The 23,391-nt window shown below is 35.5% G+C and overlaps 1 protein-coding gene across 1 annotated transcript in view; it reads right to left on the bottom strand.

The window, feature by feature from the left end:
- The window catches only part of LOC124166838 (acetylcholine receptor subunit beta-like 2), a 227,439-nt gene that overhangs the window by 173,028 nt on the left and 31,020 nt on the right, over positions 1-23,391 (bottom strand). Inside the window, exon 3 of the mRNA XM_046544537.1 lies at positions 2,757-2,801. Coding sequence (XP_046400493.1) covers positions 2,757-2,801 — 45 coding nt within the window. The remainder of the gene's footprint in view (positions 1-2,756; positions 2,802-23,391) is intronic.

A 23,391-nucleotide genomic window follows, 5' to 3' on the forward strand; every position in this document is an offset into this window, starting at 1 on the left:
CACTTGACGACACATCCCCTTTTGCAAGTCCTCCATTAACTTCTACTTTGACGGCATGACCTACTGGGACCAACTGCTCGAGTGCGATGCAAACCAAGTCCAAGAAAAAGGTCGTCACTGCCTTGACGACCTACCTGACCCGACGTATTTCCTCAATTATCACTCTCTCTTGAAAAAATTGAAGTTACAGCCTATCCCTAAAACCCTCCTTGAAAAATCTCTTCTTACTGTGAAAAACGCTGACCTTTTTTTGCGGCTGAAGTCGGATAACAGTGTTTTGACATTTTTAATGCCGGACAAAAAATTCAAATTTGTGCTAGAAACTAGATAAAAGATGTATCTTTCTATTAGGAAAAAAATTGTGACTTTTTCTTAAGGCCTGTTTACACGATACATTTACACCTACGAGTTAATGTCTGTTTGCGTGAATGATTTTTGTGGGCCGGAACGGAACCTGTACGAAAAAATGAACCAAATTAGAGCAGGTTCTATTTTTTCGTGCATGCGTTCGCGCAAGTTGGGTGGTTACACGGTACATTTTGGCGTTCATTCTCGTGTCCATACATTTAGACAATAACCCGTACGTGTTAATATATCGTGCAAACAGGCCTTTACAGCTGAATTCAGGTTACACTGCTTTGCCATTTTTAGTCTTCGGGGAAAAAATTCGAAGTGACGCTGGATATTTGTCGGAATTCACACAAATAAGTGCCTATATGGGACTTGACTATCACCGTGATAAATAAAATTGATGACTGAAATTAAAAAAACTTATACAAATTTCACTATTTAAGAGAAGTTGAATTTGCGGGCCTAGACTTGTTTTCCTTCATATGTCCTCTGTAGATTCACGTGATTTTTTGATACCCAAGTCGTCAATAGATCTTTAATAGAGTAACATGCATGTTCGCTGTAGACTCATGTTATTTTTGAAACCCAGGTCGTTAATAAATCTTTTATAGAGAAGTTCGCATAAATATATGGTTGTCATCATGGAAGTTGATGGTGGGTATATTAAATTTGTGGAAGTTAGGCATGCTAAAATAAAATAAAAGCACCTCGTATTTTCAACATTTATTTCAATATTCTGCATCCGGTTTCGACGTGGATGTTGGGTCTTCATGTCATATTTCTGAAAATTGCGTCTTAATGTGTATTTTTGCGTAAACTTTATGCTGGATGGAACATTAGTGCAGTGATTATTACGACTTCTTTAGCTGGAGATCACAACAGAGCTGATGCTTCGGATAGATCTTTCACTACGGCAATTGGTATCGTTGTCTCTTTTAACATCAAGACGCGGGTAATTCCAAAAAAATTGAAAGGTTTAAGTGGACCGTGAAAGTTTTAAAAACTTATATACATTTTGGTTTTAAGTTTTCCGCAGCGATTAGTTCTACTATTACATTCCATTTTTGGTTGTATGTATGAGTGCTTAACATTTAACTCGACTTTTCGTTCCTCATGATGAGAGCGTCGTCAGGAGACGACGACAACGTTTGAGTCTTCACAGCAGGAGGAATGAAACGCCGAGTTCGATATTAAGCACGCAGACGTACACCCGAAAATGGTATGTAATAGTGCAACATGTAATTTAATTTTTTAGTTGAAAAATGAGATAAAGACTTAAGCCATTAGAAAAAAGTAAAAATACTCAGTAACGTCACCTAACTAATTTTTCTGTTATTTGCAAATGATGGCAGCAAATGATTCTTGTTATGATACATAAATTTCGATACAATCGGCCCAAAATGCTTTTTAAAAATTAAGTTAAAAATATTGATTGTCTGATTCATACATGCCATTAATGGGATCCCTAATATCAGCACATCCTACCCTTGAAATCAAAATTGTTCCACAAAACCATGAAAAACCATTTTTTTATTTTATCAGTGGCATTGAAACCTTCATTATTAAGTAAGCATAAAAACAAATTCAAGGGAATTAAAACCGCTGCATTGGCATATCATATCATGGCATGTTATTGTCATCATATTACAGTAAAAATACTTTTAATCTACAATATAACCGTTTCGCGTATTCAGCACAGTATATTTCCTCATTTAAATTTCGTCTTGTCACTTGGATTATCAGAAAATGAAGTGTTACAGAAACACAGGAACTAACCTGCTGACACAAAAGCTAACAGAGGTTACACAGTTTTTCTCAAAACAATCTAAAAATGCTATCATATTACATGATAAAATCGATAATAGCACATTATATTCCATGCCAATATAGGTTCATGTCTATAAGACACGTAAGTACCACAAGTATATTTCTACAAACACCAACACGTAAAAAAGCGGAAACATCACATAGGTTACATATATTACTTATCCTCCTCCGATCATTCATGGCTAATAGAAAACTGAATTATATCATTTATGGATTGCAATTGACATAGAAATAGCGAAAACATATAATATTGCCTTTTGTGAAGTATTTTTAAAGTTATATAAATAACATTAAAATATCATATTTGCTGGAAAGAAACGGAGGTAAACTTACAATTTCATTCCAAGCAGTATTTAAGTATAGGTTATGTAAATTTTATACAATACCTTCATAGACGAAACTCTGTTATTGACATCTTGCATTTTAAGGTGTATTTAGGGATGATATGTGGTTCATTCTTTTAAAAGTAAAAATATTTCATGCATTCATGCCGCAAAGGATATTACTATAGTAAATACCGAACCGATACGAGATACGTTACGCTTATGCATAGGTTTATAAAATAAATTAATTTTCACCTGTTCTACCCACACGTTCGTCGTCATCACCTGATTCTTCAAATTCTGAAAATAGAAAAAAAACCTCTTGTTAGGGTTAATGATAAAGAAGTTTCAAGTAAACATCTGTCAAAATCAAATCGTGTTCCATAATTTTAACGTAATATATTACCCATTTTATATCTCAACAATTTCAACAAGCAGTACTTTAAAAGAGCATTTCTATTAGTTCGAATTATAGGATATGGATTATGTGGCTATGTATTACTATGTAATCAATCATAAGCTAGAAATATCTGCTAAATTATTCATTTGCATTGTACTTAAGTGATCTTTAGCATTTAATTAGTCAATAAATAGTTTAATTTTATTGGTCGTAAACTTTGGATGAGGTGTAAATGCATATACCATCCCGTAACTCACCTGCATCGATTGATTCATAACTGTTTACTAAAACCATTTTACTGACAACACAATGACCAAAATTCATACAAATCAATGTTATTACTCATTTTCTACGACTTCATCAACATCAGATTGCTATGAGTAAGTATTTATTTTTCTAGCATTTCAACTAAAATCTTTTAGATCTTGTTTTATCCATCTTTTTGCAGTCTAAAAAATTTTACATTCCAAGTGATTCCGTTGAAGAGGCATTCTTTACTATCTTTTATATCGAGTCTTGGTTAATAGAATTATCAAAGAATTGTTGAACTTGAAAATTCTCTTGTAATTGATTACTAATGGTGGAACCATACTGTTGTTTATCCACTTGTAAACTAGACGAAGATACTAGAATTAAAATTCCACGATATGGAAATGCCAGAGAAGTATATCTATATATTGTAGAAGTAAAACTATTAAAAACACTCTCCGGAACTGTGCGATTCAGGAAATGCAAGGATGATGATTAAATATTTCATCTATAGATTATTTTTTATTTTAAACTATGAAACCTGTTGAACAGTACACGAAGATTAATTTTTATTTCAAATCATTGTATTCTAAACGCATATCCAGCACATATCTGTCAGATGGATGATCCTCATTCGTGAAAAGTTTTGAGTTTTTTTGCAGTTTGATGCACACTCAAATGAAAAGTTTGCCGATTATATTTTGCTTTTTATATTTGTATTTATCAAAATGTTTCTCGAACTTCAATGGAATATGCAGTCCCTAACCTTCGAATAACGAGATAGAAAGGGTATGGATTTTTGAAGATGCTGATATTGGATTGTATCCATCACCCCCTCACCCTGTGTCCTCCAAGATAAAATATAGGCCGTGATCCATTGATTTTAAGAAACGGGTGTTTGAAGGAAAGAGGCACAGGATGGGTGGGAAGAAAATCAAACCAAAAACAAAATTACAAATAGTATGGAAAAAAATCCTTGAAAAAAAAGAGATTAAATATTCAATTGAAGCGGAAAAGAGACGTAAATAGAAAATATAATGGCAACACGTTTGTAGTGTTTCGACTTGGGGAGGATAAAAGAGACTGCTAACTGCTGAAAGAATCACTCAGGTCATATGCAGTGTAGATTTAAATCGAGCGTTTTTATCAGATTGGGAATTATGTAGAAGAATATGGGGACATGTGCTGAATACATGCATGAGAATTTTCTCAAAAATAGTAATCATCATATGTTTATAATGTCGATAACAACAGAGCATAATTTCTCATCAAGTTGCTAATGGATTTTTTTGTTAATTTAGGCGCATCAAAATTTCAATTTGGTATATATAAAACATAATTATTGTCATTGACTCATCATAACATAGGTATTCAAATACCAGATAAATCTAGAACGACCCATAAATTTTAACAACATGTATTTATCTTTAGCCACTTGGAAAAGGAAAACCTCGCATTTTTTTTTTCCAGTTCTAACCGTATCGAGCAAAATCAACAAACTCATGGATGACCACTCACGGTTATCGCGGGTATTTCTCTGGGTGACTAGTAAGCTTCAAGATGAATAGCTGTTTAAAATACTCTAATCCACAGGATTTTTGCCTATCCCGTATCGTTATCTGGCCAGATATGAAGAGACACATGACAAACTTCAAGCATCGTCCTTGGCTCATTATCAATACGAGAGGATAATTTCCACGAAGGTTCAGATTTATTTGCATACATTGGTTTCAATTGCCAGAGTATTAAATGTTTTTGGCAAAATACTTGAATATATACACCCTCTAATTCCCATAAGTCCACATTTACATAAATATGTTCCTTACATGACGATTTTAAGCTTTATTCAACTAACTTCTTGAGACAACGGCGAGAGATAAATCGCTAAATTTTGCATGAATGAGTGCTTTCCGTGTAAGTAAATTTCTTCCTTTGTTGCATTTTTTAAGTTAGAAAAAATAGCCTCATTTAATCACTTATCTTCTATTTAAAGTTTTGATGACTAAATTTAAACTTCAGTTTAAATGAGGAGGAAAAATTCTTGAGTGGTTTTGCTGTTAAAGCGTCATATAAGCTTTCGAAAGTATACTGCTTATTCGATAAGCTCAAAAAATCCTAAATTTGGGAATCAACCACGGATATTGGTATCCAAAGGCATTGTTTTAAAAATAAGATAAGTCCACAGGATATTTTCCCTCGCCGCAACACTATTCAGGCCCAAAATCAAAATTTTAGCCTTAAAAACATGTACGATAGCTCAAAATACCCTAAATTTGGAAATCGACCATGATTATAGGTATTCACAGATACTGTTTTAAAATTACTATAGTCCACAGGAAATCTTCCAGAGTCGAATAGTGATACCAGCGAAGCCTAGACGCGAATGTTTAGTCATCAAAACATGTATGATAGCGCCTGTAGCACCGTCGGTGGAATGTTATCAATGCGATAAGATGATCATCGAGTAGATATGGATCTACAAGCAAGCCCAACACCCTTCAACGCCGTCCTGAAGTCATGCGCCTGTCTTCTGAACCCAACATTTTCTAAAAAATATCCTCTCGAGCCCTTCCGCTTGCTCTAAAGTATCCGATGGAATGCACCCAGTATTGGAAAACACCTGGCCAGCGTCCCAGATGCATCCTTTGTGCGAGGTGGTAGCGTGGAGGCCGTAAAACGTGAGACAAAGGAGAGGAAGCGTTGAGCAACAGGAAATGGTCCCGCGAAATAATAGACATAAAATAAAAATAAATACATTCCCAGAGAACGTATAAAGGCAGGAACACTCAAACACTTATGCATGCGGTATCGGTATAAAGCGGCGAAAACGGCCGAGGGTAGTACTGTTTTACATCTCATAGAGCTCCATTTCACGATGGAAAGACACATCATCCCTGCTGCGAGGGTTCTTGGGGGCTGGTCCCGTAGCTCGAGTGCAGGTAGTACCTTATCCCTTCTTGGGCACCGCATAGCGGCTGGAGGTAATGGACGGGAATAAAGAAAGAACATGACGTGGGCTCCGTGCGTGTAGCAAAGTATCCTCTATTCATGATTTCCGGGAAAGTATGATCACTAGACATTTACAGAGACAAAATCATTGCGTAAAAGTAACTTATTTAGGGTTGCCGATTACATTTTAGGTAATTTTCTTTATATTGTTGAATTTTTAAAGATCTTACTACGCATTGCTTGTAATCCATTCATTTTCAAAAAGTAGTCAATACTTTCTCAATGCTAGTGTGCGAAGGTAACGAGATAAAATTTGGTCACAAAGCGTAAGGTCTTCCATAGTAACTATGGATGACCCCATGCTAAATTTAACCATTACTTAGGCTAAATTAACACTGCCTTTTACGTCGAATTATGGGTTAAATTCATACAGTATTTGATCGCAATAAGTGGAGTCGATCAGAGATGTGTATTTAATGAAGCGAAACACAATAGATTCTCGTCCACTAAACAGGAAGACATTTTTTTAAAGTTTTGCGAAAAGTAATTGAAGGTGTTTTGATAACTGTATCTGCATCTTTAGTAAAATTTCTAATGGCACTTTTTATGGATTACGATGTAAAAAAAAGCCATTGTTACTAAGCCCAGTCAAATAATTTTGGCACTCTGTCCACCTTAGGAATTTTAAATATCCTTTACTCATTCACACTTAATTTCAGTCATGAAACGCCCTTCAGTCCATTGAATTCCCACAAAATCGCAATAATTAACAGTTTTGAATATACAAGAAAAACATAGGAGAGAGCAATTTCTTGAGAGCGTGAGACATTTTTCTTCGGATGTTTATCACTAGAGGTGTGTAACCGTAATTAACCGTAGAATGGTGATAAGGATGACAGATTTTAGGAAATACGGAGGAAAGTAAACGTCTTTCGTGTTGAAAGAAGTTTTCAAAGTACAGTTTTTATTTAAACTCTAAGAAGGAAATAGAAAAACGCCAATGGGTAAGAATAAGCAAGGAAACATCAGTATTGACTCATCGCATAAGTGATGAGGGTCAAGAAGAAGAAATGGGTCATTGTTGAGAGATTGGCGGATAGGATAATTAAATTGAGGCCAAATCAATCCCATGTTATTTGATTGATGATGATAAATTTTCATTAAAATATAATTTATTTCAATTAATTTAGAGTTAAGACTAGGCCGTCTCTAGAATAGGAGGCACTTAGTGCTTCGCTGACAAAGAGCTTCTATTAAAAAGAATCCAATTAAGACTTCCAGGGGAGCCGAAACTATCATACACGTAAAGATATAGATTAGAAAATAGGGTTATCAACCGGTCATAACTGTCTATGAAGATGATGTTTCCGGTAGTATGCTAACTCCATCCAAAACTATTCATTTTTCTTGACAATAGATCGTAATACTATTTTATTGCTTAGCTCAGCTAGAACAGCATAATTTATGTACTCTTTCTTTATATATTCTTTTCATGCAAAAACGGCCTTATGCCATCTGAGAACAAATGTTACTCAAATGAACAACTTAGATGTAACAACATTATGCGATTTCCATGAGTAACATTAATCGCCATTAAAGTCAGCCTGTGAGATTTGCTAAGTATCATTTTATCTACATTAAGTGTTCGTGTAGGAGTTCCATAAAGTAGATTCTAGTATGACTACTTTTATAACAGATTCGGAATACAAACAAGTCCACAAAGAATGGCAATCTAACCAAGTTTTCTGCGAATATAATATAAATATTTTCCGTCTTAAAATCTAAAATCTTTGAAATTGATTAAGGATAGGAGATCGCAGCCTTAATAAATGATTTAATGAAGGCACAATATAATTATTTTCGAATGTAATTATTGTCAATAAGGGAATAACGAGCGGAATTCGCATCCTTGATAAATCATGTAATGAGAGCACTGTAATTTAAAAGTAATTCTCGTAATTACAAGCATATACAATGAAACATCCCCGTTCACTTAGGCTGCATGGACTTGGATATGAATGGCATGACTCCTCCATTGTCTCCTATATCGTGCTCGCCTTTAAAAAATGTACCCACCATTACAATGCAGCCTTGCCCTTTATTGGAAGGGGACATGGGGGTAGCAGACGCGAGCCATGCATGTGAATTACGAGTTAAAAAGCTCCAGTTTCATCCTCCGGGAAAAGGTAAGAGGAAAAAAGGAAGCCTAGTGAATGACATCACCTTCAACCGATCAATTTTTAAGTCCATGGATCGGCTATTAAAAAGGGACCACTTCATCCCACTCTTAGTGGGTCCTTTTATGTAACCCTCTTCTCCCAACCCTTCCAGTCATTTTCTTTACTCGCCACATCTCCTTCAATCTGCTTTTCTCTCCTCATATACTCTAAGAACTTCCCGTCCACATCAGAGCATTTTCAGCTTTAAATGAATTCATCTTTTGCAAAGAAGAGCTTACAAAATAATTCCAAATACCAGTTATTGCTGAAATATATTTATATCTAAGAAGCTAGTAGTAGGCACATACCGTTCGTCAGACGAGTTCAAACACAATGTCATTTTTTAGCCAAAATATTTCTTTGGCTTCATTCTATGTTTAAAGTCAGGAGTCCATCTTTTAAAAGCTATAAAAATGATTTAGGTAGCCGTGAATTCATTTTCAAGTCTCTAAATAGGTAGAGTTTTTAACTGAAGGTGGACTATTGCAGCCTATATATTTTATGAGTAAAAATATCATAATATTTGCAAAAAATGAATTCATCGCTGTCCGCAACTCTGGAAAGATACGGAAAAGTAATGTGGTTATATAATCGTTCCAAAGATTACCGCACGTGGAAGAGTTTGAAATGGATTCCATTCCCAAATCAAAAATTATTTAAATAAAAGTGTCCTTATCTCGAATTACAAATCATGACTTTAATGTGAAATTATTATGACTTAATTTGACTACTTTTGTGATTTTTAAATTCGTAGGGGGTTTTTGGTATTAAAATATTCCTCGCGGCGAAAATTGGTTTTCCAATTAAGATCACATTAAATTGAGTATATGAAGACCTACACCGACACGTTTACCATTGTAGTTCGTTTCGAGGTCGGTTGCATTATTGGGGGAGTAATTTGGAGAAGGTTACCCACCTCCCAAAAATGTCAGTTTAGTTTGAAATTTCTGCACTCCCGAGCTCAGCCTTTGAATCAGGCGACGAAACAATAATAACAGCATCTTGAAATTACGATAAAAATTATTCATTTCAGTTTATTTTACATTTTTGAATTTCATCCTTCATCATAGTATCTATAAATAATATATAGATTTATCTGTTATAAATATTTATATCCATTTCCAAGCTTCGTCATTATTACTACGATGTTAAAAATTTAGAAATTCGTTATTTTTGTTAAAAATGATTTCTTTACTAGCATATTTTGCTGATTTATATAAGTTCAGTAAATAGATAGCGTAGTTCTCTAATGAGTAAAGCGCATTACTTCTCATCGATGAGTCCAGGGTTCATATCCCACGTAAAGCCTTCGGAAACCCCCAAAGAATTCCTCGAAGGACATCGTGGTCTTGGAAAAAAAGTTGTCGATGCTGGAATTTCACACCCGTATGGCTTACTTGGTTAGGGGTGGCCTCTACCCTCATCTATTCAAGCCAACCTCTCGGTGGTATAACTTATAGTTCGTGAGTGAATAAAATGGTCGTTAAATACTTATTCTCTTTTGAATTTATTGCAAATGAGCTAATCATTTTGCAAAAAAATCAATTTCACCGTCCAAATTGACACCTTTGAACAATGTGTGACTGTATTAGTCATTTTATAAAAAATCTCACGTTAATTTAAAAAAAAATCTAATTCGCGTCTTTACACATGCCATGCTAAAAAGAAATCCTTAAAAGAATCCTAAAAAAATCCTTAAAAAAATTTGCCCTTGCTGTCAGGAGTCGTTTAAGGAAATTTTTCATGGTGGTCTTAGGTCTTTTTTGCATCTTTTTTGCAGTCACGGAGTGAGATTTTCATTTTTCTTTCCTTCCACCAACAGTCCACATATTTTCTCGTCATTCATCCATCTTTTCCACTTCCTTCTTGCAACAAATGTTTACGTTTGCAATCATCCAATCTTTTTCCCTGGTCACCAAAAACTGTTTTCTCGTGGAAGAAATATAAAAGAAAGGACTCCGTACACTTTTTAGCAAAAGGTGAGGGGAAGGAGGATGAGGTGGGTGGAACTTTTTTTTTACTCTTTGATGGAATTTCATTCCAACATTCCTTGAGACAGCCATTATTTTCTTTCCCCGGAACTAAAAACGGTAAAAAAAGCTAACGCCAGCTCTTGAATAGATTTTTCCCCTCCAACTACCACCGAGACAGTGAATGAAGCGAAGTCTAAAAGAGGAAATCTTTTCGAATATAAATGCTGTGAATGTACTTCATTAAATTCATCAATAGAAGACCGGATCCTTGAATTATTCCGCAATTTTATATGCAAGATACACTATTTACGAGCGTTAATATAATTTAACATTTATTTTTATTTTTTTAATTATATATATATATATACTATATTATATTATATTTATATTATACTAGATGACCAGTTAACTTCGAATCACTTTCGTGGGTATCTATCAATGCCAAAATCCATTACATATATTCTTCTCGCCGAAATGTTAACGGTTCAACCAATTTGGCTAACTTTGGTTATAAAATATTTGTGGATGTCCAAATATTTGATGCTCCTTCTTTCAGTAACGTCACGGATTATAGAATGATTGTTATACAGATAATAATCTCAACAAATAATTACCTACCTACAATTTTTTTCGGTCAGTATCGTTTCATAGCCCTGAGGATGATTTAAAATAAATCGAAACGTTGGCTATAACAAGTTTTACATTGACCTATACTCCAAGAAATATTATATATGATGTATTAAACAAGGTCAAGAATAGAGGAGGAGAAAAATAATAATAAGTATCGTTTGTGGCTTATCTCTATTAAATAAATTTATTTACAATTCAAATGAATATAATATCTAATGAATATACCGAGAATGGGAATTCAGGAACATTATGGGATGGGGACAGGTATTTGGGGAAAGTAATGGATGCGTGAATTAATACAGGAATTTATGAAATTTCAGGAACTACGCAATGTCCCGGAAAGTCAAATATCCGTGGTTCGATTCCCGGCCCAAGGGAATATTTTCTCATGGCAGTTAAAGAACAATTTACCGCCGTACACGCGGCAGGCTTCAAAATATTACACATGCATGAACTGGTAATATGTCTACCAACATGTTTTGCATATTCTAGCTTCATGGGCATATTTCTTTCATGATTAGTTGGCAATTTTTACCTTTGCATTAATGTGGAAGCGTATTTTGTTAGCATGCGTTACAATTTTATGACCGTGTGGTATGTATGTCGGAATCCTCTCGCATGCTGCTTGTTGGTGATTGTTCACTCCCTGACAAGCACCCTCGAGGTAGCTCAAAGGGTATTATGTAGATGTATTTGATGTTTAATGTGTAATTTAAAGTGTAATTTCTTGCCCTCGTATATTTTATTTTGCTCAGAATGCTATTTTTGGGGCATTTTGAAATCAGATATTAATACAGCATTTTTAATCGATTAAATGGAGAGGATATCAAGCTAACGTATTAAATAGAGAGCCCTTTGTTACTATCCAAAGGGTTTCAGTTCCAAACCCCGGTCGAAGCCATCCGTCACCCTCGAATAATCTCTAAATGCGAGGTGTTACAGGGAAAGGAAATAGCCCCCATCTAGACTGTGATATTCGCAAGCCTGTGGCTTAGTGAGGGGTGAGGTCTATCCTCATCAATTCAAAGCCACTTTCCGCCTGAATCACTGAGTTTCTCAGTGAGTGAGGAATTCTAGGTGCATGCTGGGCCATTTCATCTCAAATCAGGCAGATAGTGCAAAATCATGTCAGGTGACCATCACCGATTTCTCTGAAATTTATATATGTGAAAGCAGTATCCTTATGATGAATAACGATGACTTTATCTCTTCTCAGAACTGAACCGTCATAAAGTTACCGCCCCTTGAACATTGCAGTGTCAGGCCTCAGAGTAAAAAATGAAAAATCACATAAATGCTGATTACTAAGGAACCATGGCCCATAAAGAGGTGGTTATTGTTTTATTTTGAAGAGAATTTATTTATGCACATTATGGCATAACTTGCAAGTCATTTGAAGCAATAATAAACAAATAGGACTTGTTTAAACAATAAAAATTAGTCATTATTTAAAAATTTATTACTAAAAAAGGCCACCTTTTATTTTCTTTAAAATTTCTCAGCGGCTAGTTTAAATGTTCTGCTTTCAAATAAAAAAATAAAAAAAGGTAGTATTTTTACACTTTTTGTTTTAAGGCATGTCAAAGTTAGGCATGTTTACGACTATTTTACACCAAGATTGCATACCTTCAAGAGGGAAAAAATGCTGTTTCATTCTACTTAGCATTCATAACAGTGAAAAGCTCATATCTGAATGATTGGTTACATCTATTGACTGAAAGCAAGTCCAATCTTGTTTACTTCCATGGCATCCCATGTGTGCAAACACCCACTGCTACCGGCTTGAAACGGTGAATGAGTCGCAATTTGCTCAGAGTATTATTCAATGGCAGTTCACATAAGTCTTTCTTCTACTTTGGGCCATGTGGAACATTTCGATGGACCATGTGGATGCAAAAGTGAGACACTAATTTCATTCTCTTCTAAAGACAATGCAGTGATTTTTGAAATCAGGTTTGACCAGGTTTTTCGGAAACACACAATGAAGTCATTCATGGTGAGATTTTGAGTACTGTACGTCATTATATCTGAATTTGTTAGTGTCTCAGCCTGTTTGATTGTGTGGATTACAGAGCGAGCTTTAGTTGTCCCGTGTCTGTTAACTACCAAGCATGAAACTGTTGATGCCATGTATAGGTGCTACTTTCACCCAATCATTTTTTTTGTCTACATAGGGTGGTTTCCTATTATTATTGTTCATTGCCTAAATCGAAAGATTATTACTCCTGGAGTGCATACATCTCGCTTTTAGATTTTGAAATGATGATATCTGTTATTTGTGATTAAATGATAAGTGAAAATTTTCAAGAGAAGCCCGTGTGACCTCTGGCTGCTTGCTGCCGAGCATGGCGGTAGTGTAGAGTTCCTTGCTAGCAGGTAGTGCTTGGTTTAAATAAGGATTATTAATACCCTATCAAACAAAGAAAATTCTCTGACCAAAGGAAATTTTAAGAGGGGATTGTTAAGGGATGTTTCCCGGAGCTCTGTGCCTCATGTATACCTTGGTAATCTCAGGTGATGTAAAACTCCTATCTACTCGTATAGCATGTAGGTCCCTGTGACGTCATGTGGAGTGGGATCGCATCGGTGCCAATCTATCCTTTTCCAAATGAGGTTAAAATTGACCATTAACATTCGTCTAAACAGGGATTTCTAAAAATCAAATAATTTGTATATTATGAATACACTGAAGGTGGGTAACGAATCGCAATCAATGCCTTTCGTTTTCTTTGATGAAAGAAAATGAAAGGAATGAACTCTATTTGGCTAGTTTAACATGTGTAAAATGCAAAAGTTTGATATTAGGCAAGGATATACTCACATGTTGTACAAAGGACTTGTTTGAATTTACTTGCCACAATTGAAATATCTCAGGTTTCAGTTTGTGTCATAATTTTTGACCAATTCTTGCAACTCTATCATATGGACCCTATTTATGTCCTGTTGCATTGAACAACCACCAATGACTTTCTTCCTGTTTAAGACCTTTCTCCAAGTCAAATATCTGAAATGTTTTTTTTAATTAGCGGCTGACTTTTCTAAAATATATGATTTATTTCTCCACATGATATCTTTTTACTCTATCGTTCATATATGTATTTGATTCATCCTAAGAAAGGCATGTGCAGTGTCCTGTGAGAAATCATCTGAAGTGCCTGCATACCTTAGCAATTATATTCCACACAGGTTAATATTTATATTTGTACTTTTTGCCAGTCATACGGTTGTACTTAATCTGGAAGAATCACACTCCAATTCTCGGAAAAGTTGAAATGAAGCACCAACTCCACACCAATTAGTGTTACCAACTTCTCTTTTTGAATAGCTTCCCTTTCTTTTTTCCAGATATGGTGATGATAAACACCTTTCTTGGTTCAATCCTAAACTTCAGCAATGAATTTCTCTGAATGAATGTTTTGTCTGAATGATTCTCAATGGCAGAGAACACATCTTGCTGATTAGGAGTAACACAAGAACAATCTTTATCATCATCCAAGTAATATGAAAGCACAATGTTGATTGAGCACTATGAGGAAGAGGATGCCAACAGTATACATTAGCATTGCCCCATATTCCGAGTTTTTTTTAGCTCTGCATGATATGTCAATCGTATGTTTGGTTGAAACTGGAAAAGCAGCCAATTTATGTTGTTTAGATAAACTTGTGGAAAAGAATGATAAAATTTGAACATGGTCACTCATAGACATTTCACTCTCGCTTCTTCAAAAACTGCTGAGACATTATTTTACCATGAAGTACATATTTGACATTTATCGCTTTCATTAAGTTAGTAAATTCTTGCCTAATATGAAACTTGCATTTTACATATGTTAACAAGCTCAATTTAGACAAAAAAATAATTAGGTGAAAGTAGCACCTGTACATGGCGTCAACAGCTTCATGCTTGGTAGTTAACAGACACGGGACAACTAAAGCTCGCTCTGTAATCCACACAATCAAACAGGCTGAGACACTAACAAATTCAGATATAATGACGTACAGTACTCAAAATCTCACCATGAATGACTTCATTGTGTGTTTCCGAAAAACCTGGTCAAACCTGATTTCAAAAATCACTGCATTGTCTTTAGAAGAGAATGAAATTAGTGTCTCACTTTTGCATCCACATGGTCCATCGAAATGTTCCACATGGCCCAAAGTAGAAGAAAGACTTATGTGAACTGCCATTGAATAATACTCTGAGCAAATTGCGACTCATTCACCGTTTCCAGCCAGTAGCAGTGGGTGTTTGCACACATGGGATGCCATGGAAGTAAACAAGATTGGACTTGCTTTCAGTCAATAGATGTAACCAATCATTCAGATATGAGCTTTTCACTGTTATGAATGCTAAGTAGAATGAAACAGCATTTTTTCCCCCTTGAAGGTATGCAATCTTGGTGTAAAATAGTCGTAAACATGCCTAACTTTGACATGCCTTAAAACAAAAAGTATAAAAATACTACCTTTTTTTATTTTTTTATTTGAAAGCAGAACATTTAAACTAGCCGCTGAGAAATTTTAAAGAAAATAAAAGGTGGCCTTTTTTAGTAATAAATTTTTAAATAATGACTAATTTTTATTGTTTAAACAAGTCCTATTTGTTTATTATTGCTTCAAATGACTTGCAAGTTATGCCATAATGTGCATAAATAAATTCTCTTCAAAATAAAACAATAACCACCTCTTTATGGGCCATGGTTCCTTAGTAATCAGCATTTATGTGATTTTTCATTTTTTACTCTGAGGCCTGACACTGCAATGTTCAAGGGGCGGTAACTTTATGACGGTTCAGTTCTGAGCAGAGATAAAGTCATCGTTATTCATCATAAGGATACTGCTTTCACATATATAAATTTCAGAGAAATCGGTGATGGTCACCTGACACCCCTCTGCCTGATTTGAGATGAAATCCCCCTGCTACCACTAATTTCGCAAACAAATCAACAAATACACACCACTTATAAGTTTGGACACCTTTGTTTGTAACTGTATAATCTCCTTTATTTCCTCCCTCAATATTTTCTCATGAACGTATAAGAATAAATGGATGTGAGAGACATAAAAAAGTGAAAAAGTTAAATTTTATTATTTTTCATTTATTGACACCCCACCGAAAACAGCGCGATTTGGCCTTTACATCGGGGTTTACATAGCATTTAGATTTAACTCGTACACTAACATCCATACCCTGGATAGGGGCAAACAAGCCAGGTGGGACACGAACACGCGACCATCGGTTTGGCAGGCGAGGACATTTAATGGAAATTAATTATATATTAATTTAGTTCCCTTATAATAAAAGTAAATTCTTCAGATTTAAGTACTCCTGTAGCAATATTGGTAGAAACAAACCTGTCTTTTTCCATATTATCTTAAATTTTAGAAATTGATTCCTTGTGCTTTACTATTTTGATCATTGCATTGATGATAAAAATATAGCCTTTCTATTACCTGTAACGAATATTTCTCGGATTTGCAGCCAGGTTAATGCTTTTTCTAAAAATCAGTATGTTTTTTTTTCAGGCTTGTATAAAAGCATTAAACCTGGCTGCAAACCCGAGAAATATTCGTCAGAAGTATTCACTAGGAAAAATTAAAGTCGTTTATTATTTTCTATTAACTGGTTTATTATGTTAGACTTAGACAGCACCAAATATTCTACTAGGGCGTCATTATAAATATGCAGCCAGGGTAAAATTAAAAAAGTTAAAATGAAAGAAGGCCTCCCCAACCCACGTTTTTTTACAGCTTGGTGAAAGATTGAAAAGGCAAAAAATGGTCGACAGGATAGGTGTATTGGCGCCTGTCTATGTGTGTAAACTCCCTAACGAGTGCCGGCACACGAAGGCCTTCCTTGTATAGAGGTCTCCAGACCCCCTGAGCTTTCCCTTTGTGCATTATTAATGCTCGGTTGGGATTGCTAGGTTGGGGTGACGTTGGGATTCTAGCGTGGGAGGAGGAAGGGGTGTGGTTGCAGGAGATGTGTTCTCCAAGTAGAGGACCAAGTGGGTGAATGTGGCGGCACTTTTGTAAGCCTTTTTATGCAAAGATTTTTTCACTCCAGGACGGCAGACGCATGCCTCAACTCCCGTGTTAGACCTCATTCATAACAAATTAGCTCGGCGGACTTGGCTCAGTGTGATCGAGGCCAGTAGGAATAAATTTCTCACTAACTGATGGGAAAACATGGATAATTCACAGGAATTTCTATGTACATTTCTGAGTTTTAGAGTTTTTATTTCAGCATAATCTGGTAGTCCATCATACTAATAAAACAGATTCGCTGTTTGGTTCAAAATGGATTAAATGTATTTGTACTTTTATAGTTGATTTATGTATTTCGGCTTAATTTTCTAGCAATTAAGCGTACGAACACGACGGATTATCACTTTTATACAGAAAGGTTGATTACTACTGGCTGCTACATCGTCGTGCAATCGTGTATCGGCAGGTCATCATTATCTTCAATTCCCCGTTTTAAGCGTTAAATAGCATTGAACTTGCAAATCCCGTTTAGGCCTTGTTAATAACAACTTAACTAGGCAAAACTTTTATCAATGTGTCCGTTTCTAATGAGAAAAAATTTCCGCAAGAGTTTTGATACAGGTCATATCATCGTCCGGTGAAAATTATCTCAATGCATCCTGTGCAATAGGAAATGACAAGTAATTTGGAACTTATGGGTTATGTCTCGTTCCAATGAGCTTGACTTGGCGTAACTGTATGAGGTATGAAAGAGGTGAATATGACATATTATTTGATAATCATAGCTTAGACCTTGCATGAAGCATTAAGAAGTCCTCTTGCATGTGTGAGTTATGTAAACAAACAACCGTAAGTAGGTAAACAATTGACTAACGGAAAACAAATCTCAGGACGTGGTTGCCACATCTAATACCCACAAGCCACCCAGTCGGAAGTCTTCCAAAAGTGATTTATAAACACCGATGTCGAAAAGTCGTCTGGAAGCGTTCCGGATGGAAGACTTGTGGAAGCACTCCATGGAAACGACTATAAATACGGCCTTAAATCAATATTAGTGGGATTTGGTTAGTCTACATGAATGGCAATATACGTTCCTACAAGTCTGTTAAAAACTTGGCTGCTCATGTGTGGACGACGATTTTGAGTATGGACGAGTCTATTGTGGTGAAGCACTGTCACACAGGGGTGTTGGTTGAAATTTTTATTGTTGCTTTCAATTTGAATCCACTCAAGGTCAACGCTTGACTACCCACATAGCAACGAATCTCTCAGAGACGTCTCACTATGGCCGCGAATGTCTCGAATATCGCATATGTCTCGGAGATGTCTCAGAAATGTAATCGTGAGGCGTTCAGGAATTAAAAAAAGTATTTAAATGCCATCAAAGCCTTACATATATATAATTCGGTGTAATTCTGCAGTTGTGATTATTAAAATCACGACATTTAATATGGGTTTCTTATTTTTAAAAGGTCATCCATGAAAAATTTGTCGCTAAAAATGATCGCGAAAAGTAGGCCATAACTGTATAATTTGCATTTAATTATTTTTTTGCCTAAATTTAAAGCATACCATTCTACAAAGCCTTATGAGACATCTCAGAGACTTATCTGAGACGTCTCATGAGACATCTCAGAGACCATATTTTTGGACATAAGTAGTGACATAAGTAACTTTTTCTAAGAAAAGTCTTAGGGCCGTATTTATAGTCCGCTTCTGGGAGCCTTCTATCGATAGAACGCTTCCACATGTCTTCCAAGTACGAAATCGGTATTTATAGACGCATAGTAACCTTCTGGAATACACCCATTGTCACAACAAGCTGGGTGAGGATTCAAGCTTGCCCTGCGACATAATCGCGAAGTGGTGGAAGCAGGAACTACATTAGTTTGAGATGATGATGAATCTCTGTGTTATTGTGTAATGTTTTTCAGGCTCAGTTGCTTCTGTAGTGCTCTCTTGAAGTTATGTATACTTATTTATACCTTATTAGCTATTATTATGATTCAATGATATCATATACTTAAGTATTCCTGCGATATAGTTTAACCCTCATATGGATTCACTGCGCCTTAGCGGCGCTCGAGGTTTTAAAAGTGGTGTAAAATTTTTCCATTCCAATGAATCATTTTGAAATTTTCAGTTGTCTATTTTTTCTGCTTTCTTCGTCTACACACAAAATTTTGTTAGCATAGTGTTGATAGATTACATTTTATTGGCCTCTAATGGAAAAAGTTACGTCGTTGGATTTTCGGCGCCGCTGCGGCGCTCAGTATTTCCTCGCCACTACGTCGTTGACTGCACTCTCAATGTTAATGTCAAAGCATTTACGTATCGTATGAAATGCTATAACATATTTATAATCATATTATTTATATTTCTAAACATTATAAACAAATGAAATTGTTAAACAAAAGGAAAATATTACCATACCAATTTTGCTTTCTATTTTAGCTAAGAATCAAAATATTTGCCTCGTTTTGATGTTCATTGACAAAACTTCATCTTTTTACAAGAATTATTCATAAAAACTCATAGCTAGTCAAAGTTGTTTTTTCATGGGCCTCCGACTTAGTTTTGCTTGGGCACCTTGTCCGCTCCGCGTCCACGTACCTGCCGTGGTGATAGTCACCTTAGGGTAAACCCTAGAGTAACTCTGTTTAGAATTACTCCAAGCAGCAATTCTAAGAAAAATTTAACACAATGCATTATCCGAATTCGTAGAATAATGCTTTCTCACCGTTGTGTGAACATTTTTCGTTGAATGAGTAACTGTAACTTGCCAGGAGATTCAGAAGTTTCACCGACTACTGTGAAGAACACATCGCACAGTTATTGTTATATGCCTTGTACCATCATTCGAAAAAAAACCCTTTGCGGCTACGATAGTCTATACAAAATTGCTGGCATTTATAGAGTTACTGATGACGTGACAGTTTACCATTGGGGTGAAAACAAGATAACTACCCAACTACTTGTGTGATAGAAAATAATTTCTCTTTCCTAACGATGGGTTTAGACTTTACATGGTAAAAATCGTTTCGTTATGAATAGGTGAAAAGACAATTTACCGTGAGGTGAAAATTTGTGAACATATTTCTCGTTTCTTTGTGTACTGAAATGCACAGATGTTTTATGCACTGGGGGTGTTACTAACGTAAAGGGGTGAGTGAGGAGGAGAAAGGAGAAGGAATGCCAGGAGGTTGTTTTGGGGTGAAGGGGTGCTAGTGTGTCGACTGCCAAGGATCGGGAAATACCCAGATCGTTAGGACAGGTAGGAGTAGAAAATCCTTATCGCGAAAAAGGTTTGGAGTGCAAGGAGGCAATTAGATACAAAAGCCTGCTTTTTCTTCATCCTTCCAAAGCTGCATGAGGGACAGGGAACAAAAGCCTTGTCAAAACGCCCCGCGGTGGCCCTCCCTTCATTCCAAGAAGGTCCAGCTCGGGTGGGTCATTAGGGTGGAGAGAAGTTCAATCAAGTTTTGTGGGAGGGGGGAAGAAGGTGGTGAATGACGAATAAGGGAGCTTAGTGGGAAGGTATGGACAGTCTCAATGTTTGGGTCAGTGAAACGCTAAGAAAGGAAACGGAAAGAAAATGTAAGGGAAGTCCCTCCAAAGTGAGGGTATTTTTGTCACCCCAGAGCATTCTTTCATCACTTTCTCACGCAGAGCTGGACGAAAGAAAAAAGGCAGCTGCTCCTCCTCCCCTACCACCAATAGCGCATACTTCTAAGAATTTATTTTTTTTGGATTTTCCACCAATAGAGGAGTAAAACCTAATCTGATGCACTCCCACGCAAAACATTTACCCGTCCATATCTAAGGAAACCTTTCCCTGTGGGCTACACGCCCCAGTGGGGGAATAGGGTTCCGTGGTAGGAAAAGAGTACCGACTCTTCTAGCTCCAACTCCAAAGAAGCGTTGGGTTCTTTGACAAGTCGCTTATCATCCCATATTATTTATATTTCAAAACCCATAAGCCTTGATTTTTTTTTCATTGCAGGGAATAAGCTCCCAGAATATACGTAAGATTTGTCTTGATCGCCAGAATCTTGTAAAAACCACGAAAGTAACACTCGTCTGTTCTCACTTAACCTGCAGCTGTTCTATTATTAATGTTTAATAACTTATCCTTCTATATACAATGCAAAGATATAACATATGGGAGGACGCAGAGAAGCAAAATTATGTCATATAGTCATAAACGAATTTTATTCGGTCATCATTTTTAGTATTTAGATGCATAAAAATATAAACAATATAAACATAAAAAAACGGAGGTTGTCGAGCTCTGCATTTCAGAAAAATATTTCAAACAACAATTACACACGAAATAAAAACTTTCACTCGAAAATGACAAACAAAGGGAACTGAAATAAAGACCATTACGGCAAGAAATGGAAAGGAATGCAGCGTTCAAGTTTTTTTGTTATAACTTCAACAATAAGGGTTTAAATCTAGCAAAACACGGTAAAAAATAAAGATGATAGATGTATTTACCATTATCAATCAGAAAATTTTTAAATTTAGGCTAACTTTGAAAGATAATAGCAAAAAAAGACGCGGCGCCGCTGCGGCGCCGAGAATCCAACGACGTAACTAATTTTGTAAATCCATATGAGGGTTAAATGTTAATAGTAGTTTCTTCACGGTGTAAAAATTATTCTGTTTCTATCTTTAGGATGCAGATATATTCCCGCTCATGAAATCGGTCACCAAACAATTCCAGAAACCTCCGTTTACACTCTTTTGATACTCTTCAGGACAATATATATGTGCATATGCAGTGTCGACGGAAGAATTTTTTAGTTGTGTAGAGGGAATGACGTGTCTTTACGCAGGATTGCAAGTTTATTTCCTTCTTGATGCTCATAATCCTTCCGAATTTCTTCGTACGAGTTGTGATCACAAGTTTATGTAAAGGTACTAGTTTTCAACAGAAAATTTCGGTGGAATCGTGTTTGAAATAGTGCCACGTATCATGACTTTGGTGCATTAACGCATAGCAAGAACTACCCGACATCGCGAGTGTTATCTGTTATGAATCATTGACAGATTTAATAATAAATGGTGATAAAATACATGGCGAAAGTGTTTTCTTGTTTCTGATGTCTACTATTTACGTTTGTTCTGTCAATTTGAATATAAACGTGGCCAAAAGTGATAGTTTCCAAAACATCACCGGCGTCAAACGGTTAACGTCAATTAATTTAATTTATTTTCCTTTGTAAGTACTTGATTTTTATGGGTTTTATGAAATTGATTAATATACTTGCTAGCTGTGGCAAATATGTTTCGTTTGAGGTCTACATTTTTAAAAATACTTCCCACCGTGTTATTAATGAATTGCCAATCCTATCAGTGTATTTCAACTTGAAATTTATATATTTTTTATTATGTGTAGTTTCAGAAAATGTTAGTTACAGTTTAGAAATGTTATTTAAGAGGCATTAAGAGAAGACTACAGACTGACTGACTGGCAGAATAAATGGAAACTCCTTAACAAACTCATCATACATGACGAATTATGACGTAGTATTTCATTAATAATAATTATTATTAGTTTCTCAGAGGACATAATACATCATGATACATGATATCAAGTGTATAGGGCCTGTCAAAAGAAAATATATTTATGAAGGAAATGATACAATTCACTGTATTGATATTCTTCTACCCTATAAAAACACTTCTCTAGTAAATATGCTGAAACTGTCTTTTTAAAAAGGTTAACACTACTTATATTTTTAATGGATGCAGGTCATTTGTTGTACAATTTCATACTCATGAACTCAGGCCTTATAGATTGCAGGGTAACGTTTGATAATTTGACCAGAATTACATCTCCTGGTTTCATATGTATAGAAGCTATTGTTCCTAATAAAATTGTCAATATGCTTTTTATACAAGTTGCAGTAAGTATTTCGAAAGGGCAACAATAAGCACAATACTTTCATCTGCACATACTTCCCACAAACTTCTTTTATATGATGAACAAATCGGTAAGTAGTGAGGAAGATCCTCATATCACGATACCATATGACATCCCAGAGTAGAATAAGCAATATTATAGGGTTTTCAGAACGTGCTGGCTTGCAATGTGCTTTAGTATTGGAATTTGGTAAAATATTGGTTTCACTTTTTAACACAAGTGTGCTCTATGTGCATCCCACTTCGAATTACTAATTAATAAATTTCAAGAAGTTTTATACATTCCACATTATCCAAATTATTACTTTTGCACCACATCACATCATTCTCCTTGAGGCTGTGCTTAACAGAAAACAATGTCACCTTGGTTTGATCATCATTTAACTTTAGTTCATTGTCATCACACCATGTTTGCGTGCATTATATTTTTACAGGCATCAATTGTCATGCTAACAATTTTAATTTTTTATGAAATGGTTACAATATCTGCATACATAATAAACTTAATGTTGGATGTTACAATTTTATTGGGTAAATCATTGATAAATATT

This window comes from Ischnura elegans, chromosome 10 (assembly GCF_921293095.1).
Source record: "Ischnura elegans chromosome 10, ioIscEleg1.1, whole genome shotgun sequence".
Lineage (NCBI taxonomy): Eukaryota > Metazoa > Arthropoda > Insecta > Odonata > Coenagrionidae > Ischnura > Ischnura elegans.